This window comes from Babylonia areolata, chromosome 5 (genome assembly GCF_041734735.1).
Source record: "Babylonia areolata isolate BAREFJ2019XMU chromosome 5, ASM4173473v1, whole genome shotgun sequence".
Lineage (NCBI taxonomy): Eukaryota > Metazoa > Mollusca > Gastropoda > Neogastropoda > Buccinidae > Babylonia > Babylonia areolata.
The window spans coordinates 22499012-22517245 of NC_134880.1; the positions used below are offsets into that span (position 1 = coordinate 22499012).

At 43.0% G+C, this 18234-nt stretch overlaps 1 protein-coding gene across 1 annotated transcript; it reads right to left on the minus strand.

Annotated features, from left to right (window-relative positions):
- Positions 1-10833: 10833 nt before the first annotated feature.
- Positions 10834-12526, minus strand: LOC143282417 (forkhead box protein B1-like). The gene is given in 2 exon segments (XM_076588050.1): positions 10834-11657; positions 11659-12526. Coding segments are annotated over 2 exon segments (1104 nt in total). The 5' UTR covers positions 12085-12526; the 3' UTR covers positions 10834-10979.
- Positions 12527-18234: the final 5708 nt, after the last annotated feature.

An 18234-nucleotide genomic window follows, 5' to 3' on the forward strand; every position in this document is an offset into this window, starting at 1 on the left:
TGCTTTGGCGAGCTGTACGCGGCTGGATCGTTTATTCTTCGTGTTCCTCTGCTTTTTTTTTTTTTTTTTTTTTTTTACCTACACCTTTATATATCTGCTTTTTTTTCTTCTTTTTTTTCGTTCATTTATCTTTTCGGCTTCACCACGCAGTTAGCATGGGTTCCATTTCTTTCTGTTGGTCTTTGCACAGTGCGCCAGTTAGCCCACTGCTGCTGGCACGGCATGGCACCCATTGACGTTGGGGGGTTGGGGGGGGCGGGGTGGGGAGGGGGAAGGGGGGAAGGGGGGAGGCACAGGGAGAGTGGTGGGAAGGGAGGGGAGCTAGTGGAGAGGGTAGGATGATGGGGTTGGGGTGTATAGGGGGGTGTGCGGGGGTGTTGGGGGGGGGGGGGAAGGGGAGTGTAACCCTTGTCGTGTGACAAGAAAATACCGACATTTTCTGGACGGGTTCGTATTATCGATAAGGGAATCAACAAGAAATGATGGATGTTTGTTTGGGGAGTGATTTCCCTTTTTTTCTTTTCTTTTTTTTTTTTTTATTGGTCAGCGGGTCACAGATCGAGTGACTTTTGTTTCATCATTCCTTTCTTAAGCACCGTGCCTGAGTATTGGTTGGCCTGTTTGGTGTTTTGGTAGTTTGATATTTAGGTGGGAGGGGAGGGGCGGTGGGGGGTGGGGGGGGGGGGGGAGGGGAGACGACTGTATTTCTGGTGGTGAGCTGTGATGTCATGAATATGCTGTGTATGAAAACCGAGAGGAGAAGGTGTGTGTTTATTGTTACAATTGTCGTTTTAAAAAGAATGAAAGTTTGTTGGGTTTTTGTTTTGTTGTTGTTGTTGTTTGTTGTTGTTTTTTTTCCCCCGGAACCATTTCTTTGTGATGTATGTTTGTTGAAACACGGCTCTGAGGCCTAGCTTTGCTGTGACTGACTGGCTGACTGACTGACTGGCTGACTGACTGACTGACTGGCTGACTGGCTGGCTGGCTGACTGACTGACTGACTGACTGACTGGCTGACTGGCTGACTGGCTGGCTGGCTGGCTGGCTGACTGACTGGCTGGCTGACTGACTGACTGGCTGGCTGACTGGCTGACTGACTGGCTGACTGACTGACAGACTTGCTGACTGACTGGCTGACTGACTGACTGGCTGGCTGACTGACTGACTGACTGGCTGATAGACTGGCTGACTGACTGACAGACTTGCTGACTGACTGGCTGGCTGACTGACTGACTGGCTGACTGGCTGGCTGACTGACTGACTGGCTGATAGACTGGCTGACTGACTGACAGACTTGCTGACTGACTGACTGGCTGGCTGACTGACTGACTGACTGGCTGACTGACTGGCTGGCTGGCTGATAGACTGGCTGACTGACTGGCTGGATGGCTGACTGACTGGCTGGCTGACTGACTGACTGACTGGCTGACTGGCTGGCTGACTGACTGACTGACTGGCTGGCTGGCTGGCTGACTGGCTGGCTGGCTGGCTGGCTGGCTGGCTGGCTGACTGACTGGCTGGCTGGCTGACTGGCTGACTGACTGACTGGCTGGCTGGCTGGCTGGCTGGCTGACTGACTGACTGACTGGCTGACTGACTGACTGACTGGCTGGCTGGCTGGCTGGCTGGCTGACTGGCTGACAGACTGACTGGCTGGCTGGCTGGCTGGCTGGCTGGCTGACTGACTGACTGACTGACTGACTGCAAAGCTCAGAGAACGCGTGCTGGTTCCCGTGAAACTGACCTTGAACGGCTCGATTATCTCCCATTGACCTGTATATTAAAGGTTGACATCCCTGTGTATAATCTCCCCTCTCCTCTCTCATAGCAGAAGGAGAAAGAGGGGAAGGAGAAACGGAAGAATGAGTTTCAGTTTCAGGAAGAATGAATATATGCATACATACATACATATATATATATATATATATATATATAAAAGACAACCGAAGAAATGAAGGGTTAACAATAACTATTGTCTCTATATTTTGCACCTTCATGAAAAAACAGACAACAGAGTTTTAACTCTCTGCAGTTGTTGTTGTTTGGTTTGGTTTTTGGTTTTTATTGTTTGTTTGTTTTGTTGTTGTTGTTGTTGTCTTTAAAGACGCATGCACACAATAGCACACAACCGTATGTGTGTGTGTGTGTGTGTGTGTGTGTGTGTGTGTGTGCGTCTCCTCTCTTTCCGCTTTGAATGGGGAAGATGTCTTTTGTAGGAAAGGTTTAAAATATATATATATATATTGTTACGTTGCACAAACTAAACATAGATCAACGCGACACTGATGAATGCCTTTCTCAAACTGACTGTCATAACAAACAGGATGCACCCCCACCCCCATTTTTCGTTGTTGTTTTTTTTTTTTTTCTTTTCTTGTAAGTTATTGTTTCCACACAAGAAAAAGAACACAACTCCAACACCTCCCCCACCTCTCCCCCCGCCCCCTCTTCCTTTTCTCTCTTATTCATGGGTTTTTTTGTTTGTTTGTTTGTTTTTGTTTTTGTTTTTTGTTGTTGTTATTGGGTTGGGGGTTTTTTGTTTGTTTTTTTGTTTGTTTGTTTGTTTGTTTTTGTATGTTTGTTTTTTTTGTCGTTTCCTCTGCAAGGTCATTTGCTGTGATTCTTCTGTTGCATCATTTTAGGACAAGTGTGGAGTGGCTTTGTGAAAAAGATAACGTTTTTCCAACCAGCAGTGAACTGTTCTCAGGACAAGTGAATTTTATTCTCAACAGCCAGAAAACTGCACTTGTGACTGCTGCTATCTTCAGTTGCTTTGAAGACTCTACGAGGCGAAGTACTCAACTTCTCCTCTCCCAAATGGGTTCATATTTTTTTTCCTCTTGTTTTTTTTTTGTTGTTTTTTTTTGTTGTTGTTTTGTTTTTTGTTGTTGGTTTTTGTTTTTTTTGGTTTTTTTTTTTGGGGGGGGGGGGTGTTTTTTTTTTTGTATCCTGTGTAGTGTGCAGCTTTCGATTGCTGATGCGCTGACTCTCTGTGTGAGCCTGTGGAAGGCAGCAGAATGGTTAAGACGCTCGAATGCCAGCCAGTACGGCTGTCTGTGAGGAGGGTCTGGGTTCGAATTCAGCTTTCGCCCTTTCCCCCCAGTTTGACAAGAAAATCGAACTGAGCGTCTAGTCGTTCGGATGAGACTATATAAACCGTGGTCACCCGGCGTGTGCAGCACGCACTTGGCGCACTGAAAAAGAACCCAAGACAACAAGAGTCAGTGTTGTCCTCTGGCAAATTCCTGTAGAAGAAATCCACCCTGATAGGTACACAAATGTATATATATATATATATATATATATATATATATATATATATATATATGCATGCATGCATGCACTCGTCTGGCTAAGCTCGTTGGGTTATGCTGTTGATCAGGCATCTGCTTAGCAGATGTGTTGTAGTATATCAGATTATGGATTTGTCCGAACGCAGTGACGCCTCCTTGAGAAGCTGAAACTTTAACTCACTCAGTACGGCCAGTCCTCTCTTCTCTACACAGACCCCTCGGATGTCCAGTGGGTGTCTGAATGACCCAACCTTTAGCTTCCGTCGTAAGAATTGTGGTATTCTTTGTCAACATTCACCTCTTCAGTATAACAGCCTTCCGCTTGCAATATTTTGATGGTGGTAATTGGGGTGAAACGCTGTTAACGTCGTCTCTTTCGCCGTTCGTATGGAGAGAGTTAAAGGTGAAAATGTTAAAGGTCCCAGAACCTGAGTCCAAATATAAAAGACCTGTTTATGTATATGTGAATAAACATATGAAGAAAGAAGAATAAATGAATAAATAGATAAATAAATAAATAAAAAATTTAAAATCCCGAGTTCGGTTGTTTGGGGGTTTTTTCCTGTTTTCCAGACCTCCTTATTTTGTTGTGATATTGTGGAACGATTGCTTGGAGTCTGCCGTGTCGTGCAATACTGATCGAGTCGACAGAATGGGTGGCTGCTTTAGGTGGTGCCTCAATTCTCTCTCTCTCTCTCTCTCTCTCTCTCTCTCTGTGTCTGTCTGTCTGTCTTGTTCGACAGTGCAAAAAAAAAAAAAAAAAGAAAAGAAAAGTTTGAATTTCAGTAGTTTTATTTCACGCTCTTCACCTTTGATGATAATCATCAGATCACAAACCAAAAAAAAACAAAAAAAAAAAAAAACAAAAAACAACAACAACAAAAAAAAAAAAAAAAAAAAAAACACCGTAGACAAAGCATACGCACGTGAGAAATTCAAGACCGAAGTCCTCCGCTCAAAACAAACTCTTTTTGCTTTCTTCTTTCGTGAAATGATAACACACACACACACACACACACACACACACATTTTCACGTTTTCGCTCGCTCTCTCTCTGTCTGTGCATATACTGGATTATGTATAATACTTGATATACCCATGACTCATAATTCAACCAACAGTAAACCTTAATACATCATACTGAAGCAGGTTTAAGACCGTGAGAAAAATGTTCCGGTTCTTCGAGTGGTCGATCAGTTTAGCAAGTCCATGTAAATGAACGAATGAACGAATGAATGAATGAAGGAATGAATGAAACACATTTCTGAAAGGAAGGAATGACGGATAAATGTACCAACCAACAAAAAAAAGAAACACAAAAGAAAGAGAGAAAGAAAGGGAAGGAAGGAAGGAAGGGAGAAAGAAGGGACAGCGAGATTACACATGAGAAAATGTGCTGTTGTTCAAGATGATTTGTCGGCTTGGTTTTTGCTGTCATAACACACACACACACACACACACACACACACACACTCACTCTGTGTGTGTGTGTGTGTGTGTGTGTCCGTGTCTGTGTGTGTGTGTGTGTGTGTGTGTGTGTGTGTGTGTGTGTGTGTGTGTTTCCGTTTCTGTACAATCTTCTTGTTACTCCCGAAATTTCCACGCGTGCCGACACACCAGCTTATTGAAACCAAGTTCTCAAACAATGCATCACTTTGAACCGTCCACCGGAAAACTGATGCTACTGACATGAATATTTGGATGATTATTTTTTTGTTTGTTTCTTTGTTTTTTGTTTTATTGACTGTTTATCCTACGTGTTTAAAAAAAGAAATAATAATAATAATAAAGACACAGTATGTTACTGATCGAGCCAGCTTTATAGGTTTGTAATACTTACTTTCTTACTTAATAAATTATCGAGCATGAACCTCGACTCAGCTCAGCCCATGTCCAATATTTGATGGAAAAACTGTACGTCCTTTAACTGAGTAATAATAGTAATAACAATAATAATAATAATAACAATAGTCATTGTCATAATGATTATAATAATGATCTTCATCATCATCATTATCATTTTTACTAGTATTATTATTATCATCATTATTATTACTGTTGCTTTTGTTGTTGTTACAGGTAAGCATTCAGTGTTTAGCCACGATCACCAAAAGTAACTTAACCACAAAATAAACACACAAAAACAAAAGTGTTATATATATATATATATATATATATATATATATATATATATATATATATATATATATACATATATATACATATAATGCAGCATGCGAAAACTCGGCTAAAGTCGCAATTTATCATTTTTTACATTTGTATACTTTCTACAAGTTTAAAAATCACAGATTAAAATTAAAAAAAACCAGAAGGAATCTATCTGTCATAGTTGTTTTTGTTTTTTTCTGTGATTGTTATTAAGTTTGTGTGCCCAAGGAGTAGAAATGGAGAAATCGGCTCGTGAAAACAACACATATTCGTGTGCCTATGACTTAAAAAAAACAAGAATTATCGTGAATACGTATGTGGTGTCAAACGATTCAGAACTGAATACACTTTAAATTTCCATATAAAAGAGGCACAGGAAAATTCTTATTTTCTCTCTGCATTACTCGAACGAAGCCTAGTATGGCAAGTGGAGGAGTGACGTCATGCAATACAGATTATTCAGCCACATGGAAAAACCCACATATTTGTGGCAACAAACATAGAGGAAGCTTGAAACTTTGACAGATCAAAACAATGATCTTAAACCAATGAAATAAAGATGGATGTGGGCTGTTGAAGACAGAATCGTTTCGTTTGCAGCACACAGCTTGGGTTCGAAAAACACTAGTATCAGATGGTGATCCAAAATGTATGTATCAGATTCATATCAGTACTGTTAACTCAACCATCCCTTCCTCTTCAGCAGGAATCGCGCAAAAACCATGGCTTTGCTTGTTGGCAGAAGCAAAAGAAAAAGCATGGAACACATGGACTGCGTAAGCAAACTACTAATGCTTTCCTGATGATGATGGATGACCAGACTAAGTCCCTGAGTACATCGTTGAGCAGTTTGTTGCCCAGTTGTTTGATTGTCTGAGCAAGCAGCGTGTCGTCAGCATGGTCAGACAGCTTCTCCTCGCTAAAGAAAAAGTATTGGAAAATACTCCACCCACATGAGCAGCTCTTGAACGGCACACAAAGAGAGCAGTTTTTTCCGAGAGAGTGTTTTCATCTGGAGTTAGAACAATGGGAATTGCAAAATGGTGAGCGAAAGTCGTGGCGACCTTTGTGGACCATTCTACAAAAGCGCAAGAGAACTGATTCACTGCTCCTGCACAGTGGTGTTCAGAAAAAGGTGCAAGTGCGGCAAGACCAACTTGAAGTGCACATCCTTGTGTACATATGGCAGGGATAGTCACAAAGACTAAACATTGCCCAGTTGGAAAGAGACAACCCAACTACTAGTGGTTATACTGTGACTAAATTACATGTTAAGTGCTTAATCTGTTAAGCAAAGTGTCTGAAACGAATAATATACGTAACACATCAACACACTGACTGTCTGAAAATCAACAGTGATGCTCGAAGGAGAGACAACATTTAGATCTGCAGTTACAGTAACGCGGCCGGTGCGTGAAGGGTGGCCTAATTTCATAGCTATTTGTAGCCTAACGAAGAAAGTTTCAAGATGTCTGTTGCCTAAATATGTTCAGATAGACTCACAGTTCATGTGTGCAACAGGTCATACTTTCACTTGACAAGCTAACTGTTGGGATTCCTTGAGAATGCTGCGAACCGCCATATTAATTTTGTTCACTTCACGTTGCGTCGATTTTATGAACACATAGGTCCTTCGATGAATTTTTGTGAGTCACACACACCACAGAATGAAACAACATCAATTAAAATATTCCACAGAAAGCCTGAACTTTCAATGATTTTTTTTTTTTTTTTTTTTTTTTTTTCCTAACTTTAAGTCGGAAACTTGGCAAAATTCGAAGAATCGATGGGACCCGGCTAAAGTCGCAACTTACAGAGGGTAGCCATTATAACCGTTGAAAACTGACTACATTCATACGCTATCTTGATTCAGAAGGTCTCGAGGAGACGATTAATGCCTGTTCACTACTCATTTCCATTTATTACTTCGCAGACCGGAATCTCCCCGTTTTCGTTGCTTTGAGCATGCAACTGAAACAGGGCAAGAGTGCAGTATTTTTATACATGGTTCTGACAGGCATGCACCTGAAAACATTGAAAATACTACAGTTCCAAGGTGTTTTGTGCAAAGATACTTACCGACAGCAAAGATAAGACTTCGAAGATGCGATATTTATAAAAAAAAAAATCCCTATCTTGATAATTTTGACCCTATTTGTTTTTGTGTACAGCTAAGAATCGCTGGATGCGACTTAAGCCGAGTTTTCGCGTGCTGCGTCACAATGATATATATATATATATATATATATATATATATATATATATATATATATACACTCCATCACAAGCATTTTCAATGTACACAGAAAACAAGACATTCACGGCAGATCACGTCGAGCCACTCACACGTATATTCATATAGTACATACAAGTCCAGCATTGAAGCACAGGGAGAGATATGCCGACAACAATATAATTTCACGTCATATTCATGGTTACGTCACTATCTACGTTTTACTGGGTGTCGACACATCACTGTCATAATAATAATAATAATAATAATAATAATCTTGCAACAGTTTGTAACAATGAAGATTGACTGATTCGCATCGCCGCACTAGACGATGGAACTTTTTTTTTTTTTTTTTTTTTTTTTTTTTAGTTTCATGATAATGATGATGGATGATGATGACAATGATGATAATATTTCTTGAACAGTAACAACCGTTAACAATAAAGAGAGACAGAAAGGGGAAATCGCGGGGACAAATTCTGCATATAACGATCATGTCGTGGTCTTCAAGCTCCTCGGTGGTTCAGTTAGGAGCATCAGTTTGGCACAAGAAATGATGTTTGAAAAAGTGAAGAACAACTGTGAACAGCTAAAAACCCTGACGACGTCAGACGTGCCTTCTTCTTCCTTTCATTTTACTTCTTCTTCTTATCTCCCCCCCCCCTCCCGCCTCCCCCCCCCCCCCCTCTTGGATCCCAGACCCAGGTTCTCACCCCCATCCCCAATCCTCCACCCCCCCACGTCCCCCCTCCCCCTCACCCCCCGCCCCAACTTTTTTTTCTTTTTTTTTTTTTTTTTTTAATTCTCTTTTAGGTGATTACCCTATATAGTTAAAACCCCTCGACTGCCTTACAACGTAAAACTTACGTCCATAGTGACGTTGCTGATAACGTCATCAACAGAAAGGGAAATGGAATTATCTTTGAAAGACTAGGGGGGAAAAAAATTCACATATTTGATCTAGAGTGGTATATTTCTAAACCATTTTCTCTTTTGGGGAAACGTCAAATTTTGTGTTCTAATTCATTGATGGTTAATTCACATTTCATTGGTTTCAGGACAGAATTTCCCAATGAGAGATTTCTTTTTTCTTTTCTTTTCCTTTTTTTCTTTCTTTTTTCTTTTTTTTTTTTTTTTTTTTGTATCCTTTTTTTTCCCTCTCCCGATAGATCTACAGTATTATGTTCATTATGAGAGGCCATAAAAAAATGATCATTTAAAAAGATAAAGTCTGTATGAGAGCAAAGTAATTCGTCATGACATTATTTCTTTGACTGTTTGAGATTTTTTTTTCTTTTGCTTCATGGTCAGTAATTGTTTGTTGTTGTTTGTTTTTGTTGTTGTTTTTTTACCCAGGTGGGACCCCAGAATGATAACTAAGAACCGAAAATAATGATTGTGACTGTACGTACACCTGTACTTCAGATTGGAGACACGTCATCCAACCTTAACAATTACAGCTTGCGAACGGGCGTCAATGAAAAACTGCGACGGCTAATAATTGCACTAGAAAAGACACAAAGTTTTTATTTCTGTTTCTTTTGACATACTCTTCGATATATAGTAATCGTGCCAAACATCGGGCCGAGTCAATGGTTTTAGAGTGATTTTTTTTTTTTTTTCAATGATCACTGCATGACAAGTTCTATATGTCTCGATTGTGATGTCATTCCTCTTCTCACGACGAATGTTTATTATTTTTCATAATGAAATTTGTGAAACAAAGTTATCTCCGGTTATCATAATTCTTATTCCCTTTTTACCTTGAGTGAAGACAAATGTCCTTCGAGTAACTCACATGCTTTTCTTTTTCTTTTTTTCTTCTTTTTTCTTTTTTTTTTTTTTTTTTTTTTTTTTTTTTCCTATGGAACCGAGATTATCTCATCTGTAACTTTTGATGATGTTGATCGATATGTTTGTAAAATTACTTCATTCAGTATTTAAAGGGGGGAAAAAAGATTACTTCTGAGTAAGAGACATCCAATGTTTTCAACGACAACAAAAACAAAAAAAATCCTATTCCGAATGAAGTTTTTTTTTCATCAATAGCAAGGTAGAGAAACTGTCATAATTATATATATGACACTGAGTTTATATATATATATATATATATATATATATATATATATATATATATATATATATATATATATATATAATATCAGGGTGTCGCTTTCAGAAAGAGCTATCTTTCCGAAAAAGCAAAAGCGTGTTCCTTTATCAATATCATGACGCTCCTGTTGCAAACTGTTCCCGTCAGTCCGATTCTCTTCAGCAACCCACATCCCATGCCAAATCTTCAGTCGGGTTTGGAACTCGAACCCTTGACAAAAAAAAAAAAAAAAAAAAAAAAAAAAAACACGGATCCGACTTCCATACATAGCCATTGCACGGCAAGGACAGTAACTCCACACCACTACACCCCACCCCCCCTCCACCCCCCACCCCTCTACCCGCAGTTCAGGTGAAGTGAACATGAAGGAATACCAACAGTACATAAGATCCACATATTCGTCAGTTTTTGCTCTTGTCTTTTTGACCGAAGTATTTCCTGTACAAACTCACTGCCTGCAAGATGACAAAATGCCAAAAATGATGAAAATACGGTTGTAGTTTTTTTGGGTTTTTTTCTCTTCAATTGACAAGTCTGTTTTCACATACCAATTGAAAACAAACAACAACAAAATCAAATGAAAATGAAAAGATGGAATGAGAAAAATTACAGTTCATGTTGTTTGTTTTTTTTGTTGTTGTTGTTTTCTTTTTCATGATAATAAAACAGTACCCATGACACATACGACTGTACACTGAACTCTCACCGATGTAAACGCACCAGCAGTCTTCTTCAGCTCTCGGGCGAGGAAGCCACGCGCACTGAAGAGGAAGGGGAGAGATCGAGGGAGGGGGAGGAGGGAGAGGCGGACACAGGGGGGTAGGAGGCGCCCTCAGAGCTCTCTCTCTCCTCTACACCACGAGGAGCCGGGGAGGGCGCTCTGAGGGCGGCTGCGGAACGGTCTCTGGCCTCGGGAAGGGAGGAGGAGGAGGAGAAGGAAGCAGGCCCACCATCCCTGGCAGAAGGAGGAGAGGACAGCAGTGAGGGGGGGTTGCCGTCTCTCGGGGAGGACCCGCTCTTGGAGAGGTCCCTGGCCAGGAGGGAAGCGTCTCTGCTCAGCACGGACGACGCCAGGTCCCGGGCCAGGTCCGCGGAGATGCCCGAAGCCGTCAGCACGTCCCGGGGAAGACCCATGCCCTCTCTCCCCAGGCCCAGGACCGCCGGACCGCCGTCACCCAGACTGGACGCCAGAGCCGAGCAGTCCGCCGAGGACAGACTGGACATGGAGGCTAGGGACAGGGCTGCGGACCCCGCGCCGCTCAGGGAGGACGCCAGGGAGGGGGGCAGCCCCATCCGGGCCAGCAGGGCCGGGGAAGGACCCCCCGGGCCGTGAAGGGCGGCCTAGCGGGTTGATGGGGGCGGGCTTGATGGGCACGGGGGGGAGTGCGGGGGAGGTCAGGGCATCGTGCTTCACCAGTGACAGGTCGGCGGAGAAGCGAGACGCCAGCGGCCCGGAGAGCGAGGAGGCCAAGGTGGGTGGGAGGTCCATTCCGTAGGAGGCCAGGAGGGCGGCCGGGGAGAGGCCCGCGGCCAGGTGGGTGAAGGCCGGCAGCGGAGGCCTCAGCAAGGGGTGCTGGGGAAGCAGCCTGGCGGCGGGCGTGGACTTGTAGTCCGGGGCCATGATGCTCTCTATGGAGAAGGAGCGCTTGGAACCCGGAGACTGCATCTCTGAGGACAGAGTCAGAGGGGAGAGGGCCGGGTAGGGCTGGAAGCGGGTGGGCGGGGCGACACCCCACTGCTGCAGACGGATCCTGGCCTGCTCGTGCAGGAAGGAGGAGTGCTGGTCCAGGCCTGTCTTCATGGCTACCATGGGGTTGTCCACCCCTGCCGCCTGCCGCCGCCGCCGCCGCGGACTTCATCAGTACCTTGAAGCGCTTCCGGCGTCTGAGGAAGCTTCCGTTCTCGAACATGTCCCCGCACATGGGATGCAGCGCCCAGTAGCTGCCCTTGCCCGGCCTGTCCGGCCTCCTAGGGATCTTGATGAAGCAGTCGTTGAAGGACAGGTTGTGGCGCAGAGAGTTTTGCCAGCGCTGGGTGTTCTTGCGGTAGAAGGGGAAGTTGTCCATGATGAACTTGTAGATTTCGTTCAGGGGCAGCATCTTCTCGTGCGAGCTCTGGATGGCCATGGCGGTGAGGGCGATGTAGGAGTAGGGAGGCTTCTGCTCCTCGTAGCTGTTCCGTCCTGGGCGAGGCATGCTGGGGTCCTGGTCCTCTCCTGGCTTCTGCTGCTGCTTCTTCTGCTTCTTCGTCTGTCGGGAATTCTCTTCCACTGGCATTAGTTGAACTACTGCAGGCACAGCTGTGTTGTGTTGTGGTTTTTTTTGCCCAGAGTTGTCTTTCTGAATGTTAGTGCAGTTTGGTTATGTGACTGTCAAGTGGTTCTTTGTGAGTGGGGGAAAATTCCAACGGGTGTGCAAGTCCAAAACTGATTTTCTGCACCCAAATTCTCTCAGTTTGAGTCTGATGGTTACTGCACTTTCAAACAAACAAAAACGGATAAACGAAAAGTTACTTTCTTCAACGGACACCGTAGAAACAAACTACACAAAAGAGTCCGGGCTTGTCCTTGTTGTTGGATAAACAACGGACTCGGGAGTCCTTCAAGCTCAGTACACAAACCTAATTACGAGTCGTCCACCGTGCGGTGTCCGTGCTGAACGGCAAGTGGACAGACACTAAATTACCCACACGAGATGATCAAACTTTCATGGTAGTGCCGTGGACCGCAAAGACTCAAGCGACCGCCACACGGTCCATCCATCCATCCATCCACACAGCAGTTCAGTTCAGTTCAGTTCAGTGGCTATCCACACAGCAGCCTGGCAACAGCTCGGTGGTGTAGTGACAGAAAAGCCGGCTTTCTCTCTGTCTTTCTCTCAGTCTTTCTTTCTTTCTTTTTCCCAGCGGTGCGTTTTCCGCTTGACTGTTCGACTGTCCAGTGCCAATGTTGATTGTTCCGACTGTCCAATCGCGAACGCGTTCGTTCCTTTGACTGTCCGGAACCAATGTTGATCGTTCCGACAGTCCAGTTGTGAACGTGTTTGTTCGTTCCACTGTCCAGTGCCCAGCGTTGCGCGCCAACAGCTGTATGTCCTGCTGGCAACACGTAGTTCTGAAGCTTGTTGATATATTGTATGTGTTTCACTGATTGCCGTCGTGATAACTTGATGGGCCACACGGCGGTGATGAAAAGTGGGTGGTGGAGGCGGGAAGTGCCGCCGATGCTGCGGCGCTCGATAAGGCCATGGTGGTGGTTGGTGACGGTGGTGGTGGTGGTGGTGGGAGGAGGGGGTGGGGGTGGCGTGGGGGCGGTGTTGTTGTGTGTGTGCTCTGAACTGCAGATGACTTTCTGTAACAGATGGCAACATTGACCATGACAATAGAGTGTCTGTCTGTCTCTGTCTCTGTCTCTGTCTCTCTCTCTCCCTCTCTCTCTCTCTCTCTCTCTCTCTCTCACTTTCTCTCTCCCACCCCTCTCTCCCTCACTCTCTCTCTCTCTCTCTCTCTCTCTCTCTTGGGTTTTTCTTTTCTTTTCTTTCTTGTTCTTGTGTGTTTGGTGTTGTTGTTGTTTTTTTTACCCTAAGGTATTGTTTTGACGGAAAGAAATAACCATACGATCACGGTTTGATTAATGGTGAAGTGAAGGTTTGATGACATAGGCATAATGTGCCTCAACATGATTGATAAGCCCTGCGCGCCAGACAATGTTCAAGGCAAAAAAACAAACATAAAACAACAACAACAACAAAAAAACAATTTTAGCGCGGGCTTGTTCTCTTGTGTGTGTGTGTGTGTGTGTGTGTGCTTGTGAGAGAGAGAGAGAGAGTGTGTGTGTGTGTGTGTGTGTGTGTGTGTGTTTTAATAAAGTATTCAAGCTTCTTTGTGTTTTGCGTATGTGTGTGTGTAAGCTACATAAGTATGTTCGCGTGATTGTGTGCGTCCGTGCTTGCGTGCAATTTGTGTGTGTGTGTGCGCGCGCGCGGTGTGTGTGTGTGTGTGTGTGTGTGTGTGTGTGTGTTTGTATACACGCGTCCGTGTAAAAATGCATAAATGAAAACTAAACAACGAAACAGCTAAATATGAGGACAGAAAATCTTCCTTATTCAATCTGTATAATGCGTGCATGTCAGGGTTCTGATAAAGCCCTTTTCACAACGAGAGGTGACTGTCCCGAAGGCGTCAGGCAAAGAACAGAAAGACTGCTTCAATTCACACTTGTTGAACACGTAGTTATGGTTATTTGTTTGGTGTTATTGTTTTGTTTTCTTTGCTTGTTGTTGTTGTTTTTTTTGCTAGCAAATTTGCTTGCATTTGTTTTGTTGTTATTGTTGTTGATGTTGGTGTTTGTTTTTTTTCTTGTTTTTCTATTTTTTTTTGTTGTTGCTTTTTGTTCGTTTGTTTGCTTGCTTGCTTTGTTTTGTAAGTTGTTGTTGTTTCTTCTCTTTTTTTGTTGTTGTTGTTGTTTTTGATGGGGTGCAGTCTGATTAAAAACATTCACACCATTAATACGCCCGAACAGAAAAAAAAAATTACTAACCATACAGATTTGAAACAATGCAAGCAACAACAGCAACAACAACAACAACCAAACAAACAAACAAGTAAATGAAGCGAAAGTGATGATGCAGAAATATCAAATTTCAGTTTTATCTTAACTGAATTTTGTTTTTGTTGTTTGTTTGGTTGGTTGGTTGGTTTTGTTTTGTTTTTTTGGTGTTGTTGTTGTTTAGATATATCATTGATAAACATACCTTCTTCTTTGTGTATACAAAGAAACAGAATATTGTTGAATTATCACCCAAAAGTCAGATTTACGAAGATTGGATCTGCTGCGCCATGTCTTTGCATTTCTACTTGTGTTTGTCATTAATAATAATAATAATAATAATAAAGTATATTTTAAGACGTTTATTCCCTTGGAGAGCTCTATTTCCTTGGCATGTTTTAGGTTTGCGTGTATGAGTTTCACTGTACCAATGCCTAATTTTCCTCTCTCTCTCTCTCTCTCTCTCTCTCTCTGTCTGTCTGTCTCTCTGTCTCTCTCTCTCTCTCTCTCTCTGTCTCTCTCTTTCTCCTAAGTATCATAACAGCCCTAGTAGTTTTAGATTGAATTTATTGTTTGTCACCCCGACATGAAACTACCCTTTATGGGCTCGCAATTTACATCTACATATCTTTGAAAAGGTTGAATGCCATAATGAATATCGAAGTTTTTTGTTTGGTGGGGTTTTGTTGTTGTTGTTTGTTTTGTTTTTGTTGTTTTTTGTTGTTTTTTTGTTTGTTTTGTTTTCTGCCAGTGTGTTGTTTTTTTTATGAAATGTGTGGCATATTGCTGTAGTATTCGTTTGACTAAGATTTTGTGCCAATTACGGAATGTACAGTATGCTGCTGTGGTAATTAGCAGGATTGTTATAATTCCTAGATTTCAATGTACATGTGGTCACACACCCCTTCAGAAAGGGGCTTTAGGCCTCTATTTGAATAAAACATTTCGGTTCGTTTCTCTCTGTCTCTGTCTCTATGGGCCCAACGGGATCAATATCTACGGCCTTTCAGCCCTGCTATGGCCCCGTGCGGTCGGCTGGACAATAATCCACAAAAGATTCAGTTTTGCTATGGAACTTCCACTTGGTGGTTCTTAGCATCGGGTGGGGATTATGCTGTCATTGATCAAACAAATAATTCTGTCTCATTAACAGGATACGATTCACGGTTAAATGAACATCTTATAATATATGTAGAGAGAGAGAGAGAGAGAGAGAGAGATGGATAGATAGATACAGACATATATATATATATATACATAGATAGATAGCTAGATGTGTGAACACTGGATCAGAAGTCAAACGCCCGACCGATTTGGTTTTCTCTCTTTCTCCCTTTTCCTTCAATTAATGTGAATGTGCTGTTGCAGCTGATGTTGATAATGTCAGTTTTTCTGCCAAGCGCTCCATACACCTCTTATGGTTGACCTTGCAAAAACCATATTTTCCGACGTTCCAGCTTTCTATATTTTGGATATGGATATGTGAAAGGACAATGTTTGAAGAGTGCAGTACACTTGGATTTTTTTTTTTTTTTTTTTTTTTTTAACGATTTTTTCTAGGTTTGGCCATTTATGGTCAAACCCCGATCAGACTATCAAGCAAGGACAGATTTTCCGGAAGAATAGGCCATGCCTAAAATCGTAATCCTTGAATGAAAAAAACACACGCTTTTTTGGTTAGTTTTTTTTTTTTAGTTCTGAGTTCTGTCACGGTGTCTGCCTTTTCTTTCGCAGTTGAAGCAGAAGTTAAATTCAGAAGGCCAAGTCGCGTGTGCATGAACTGCGGAGCAAAGTTATTCGTCCGACAAAATGCGCTCTGCTGACTGGATGTTCTGTATCTTATTTCCCTTCTTGATTAAACAATACAGCTGGAGAAAAGGAAGATTGTACAATCATAAGTGCGTATATGACGCTGCCTTACACACACACATGAATGTATAAAAGTTGTTGCTATTGTTGTTGTTTTTACTGTCAGTTTCAGTTTCAGTAGCTCAAGGAGGCGTCAATGTGTTCGGACAAATCCATATACGCTACACCACATCTGCCAAGCAGATGCCTGACCAGCAGCGTAACCCAACGCGCTTAGCCAGGCCTTGGGGTACCTGGCGCGTCCTCAAGGGACAAGATTGGGGATGCAACAAAAGCTCCACGGGCGCAATAGCCGAGTGGTTAAAGCGCTGGACTTTCAATCGGAGGGTCCCGAGTTCGAATCTCGGTAATGGCGCCTGGTGGGTAAAGGATGGAGATTTTTTTCCGATCTCCCAGGTCAACATATGTGCAGTCCTGCTAGTGCCTAGTGTGTATACGCATACAGAAGATCAAATACGTACGTCAGAGATCCTGTGATTCATGTCAGTGTTCGGTGGGTTATGGAGACACGAAAATTACCCACCATTCATCAACCACGACAGAGTCATCGATAAATCGATTTTGGTCCTGTAACGGAAGGAAGGAAGAAAGGAAGGTAGGAAGGAAAGAAGGAAGCTCTTTCCTTTACGATTCAAATGACTCGCCAGTTGCTGTTAATTCAAAGGACGTATATTTCACCCATTCACCCCAACTCTTCCGCTTTTTGTTCTAATGATAATGATAATGGAAATAAGAAGAAGAAGGAGAAGAAGAAGAAGGAGGAGGAGGAGGAGGATAAATAAACATCGCACTTCCAACCAGCTCTGAGCGCTTTACTAAATTTTGCCTCAAGTCAAACACAAACCACAACACACACACACACACACACACACACACACACACACACACACACACACAAACGCACGCACGCGCGCGCACGTATACATGCGTGGAAAAACAGACGTGGGTCCATAGAAAACAGCAACTTGGACAAGGTGTTGTCTTGATTTTGCAGAGGCTGCTTGAAAAGGAATGTATTTAGATCGTTTTTAAAGGATTTGGGCCAACAGCAAAGTGAGAGCTGTATTATAAATGGTTTCACCAGTCAATGGGAAATCATTTACAGCTTAGTCTTTTCTGAAGGACTATGACTCTCAAACTAGGAGGCAAAATTGCACTGGCTGTTAGCGCTGCAGCCTTGTGGGCTAGTTGGCCTTTGGGAACCATCCCAACGCCGACTGTCCTAAAACCCTCTTGGCCGAGAGAGTGGGGATGAAACTTGGGCAAGACACTCTCCACTATAATCACATTCTAGCCCAAATAGTCGGAACAGCAGTTGCCGCCGCCTCTGCTGTTCTGATGGTCATAGTCGGACACGACTGACTGTCACATAATATAAAGGATGTGAGTGAGGGGCGGTGAAGGACTGGAAAAGGAGCAGTGAATTTCACGTTTGTACAGCCTGGAGAACTGTAAGCTCTCCCGCTGTTGGTTTCCCCTTGACAGATTACAGAATACTTTATTATCTCAATAAGAGAAATGCATGGGTTTTTTTGTTTGTTTGTTTTGGTTTGGGTTTGTTTTGTTGTGTTTTTGTTGTTTTTTTTTTTGGGGGGGGGGGGTTGTCCGGGGGGGGGGGGGGGGGGTGTATTTTATTTCTCTTTATTATCACAACAGATTTCTCTGTGTGAAATTCGGGCTGCTCTCCCCATGACGAGCGCGTCGCTACACTACAGCGCCACCCACTTTTTTTTTGTATTTTTCCTGAGTGCAGTTTTATTTCTTTTTCCTATCGAAGTGGATTTTTCTAGAGAATTTTGCCAGGAACAACACTTTTGTTGCCGTGGGTTCTTTTACGTGCGATAAGTCAATCCTGCACCTGGGACCTCGGTTTATCGTCTCATCCGAATAACTAGCGTCCAGACCACCACTCAAGGTCTAGTGGAGGGGGAGGAAATATCGGTGGCTGAGCCGTGATTCGAACCACCGCGCTCACAGATTCTCTCGCTTCCTAGGCGGACGAGTTACCTCT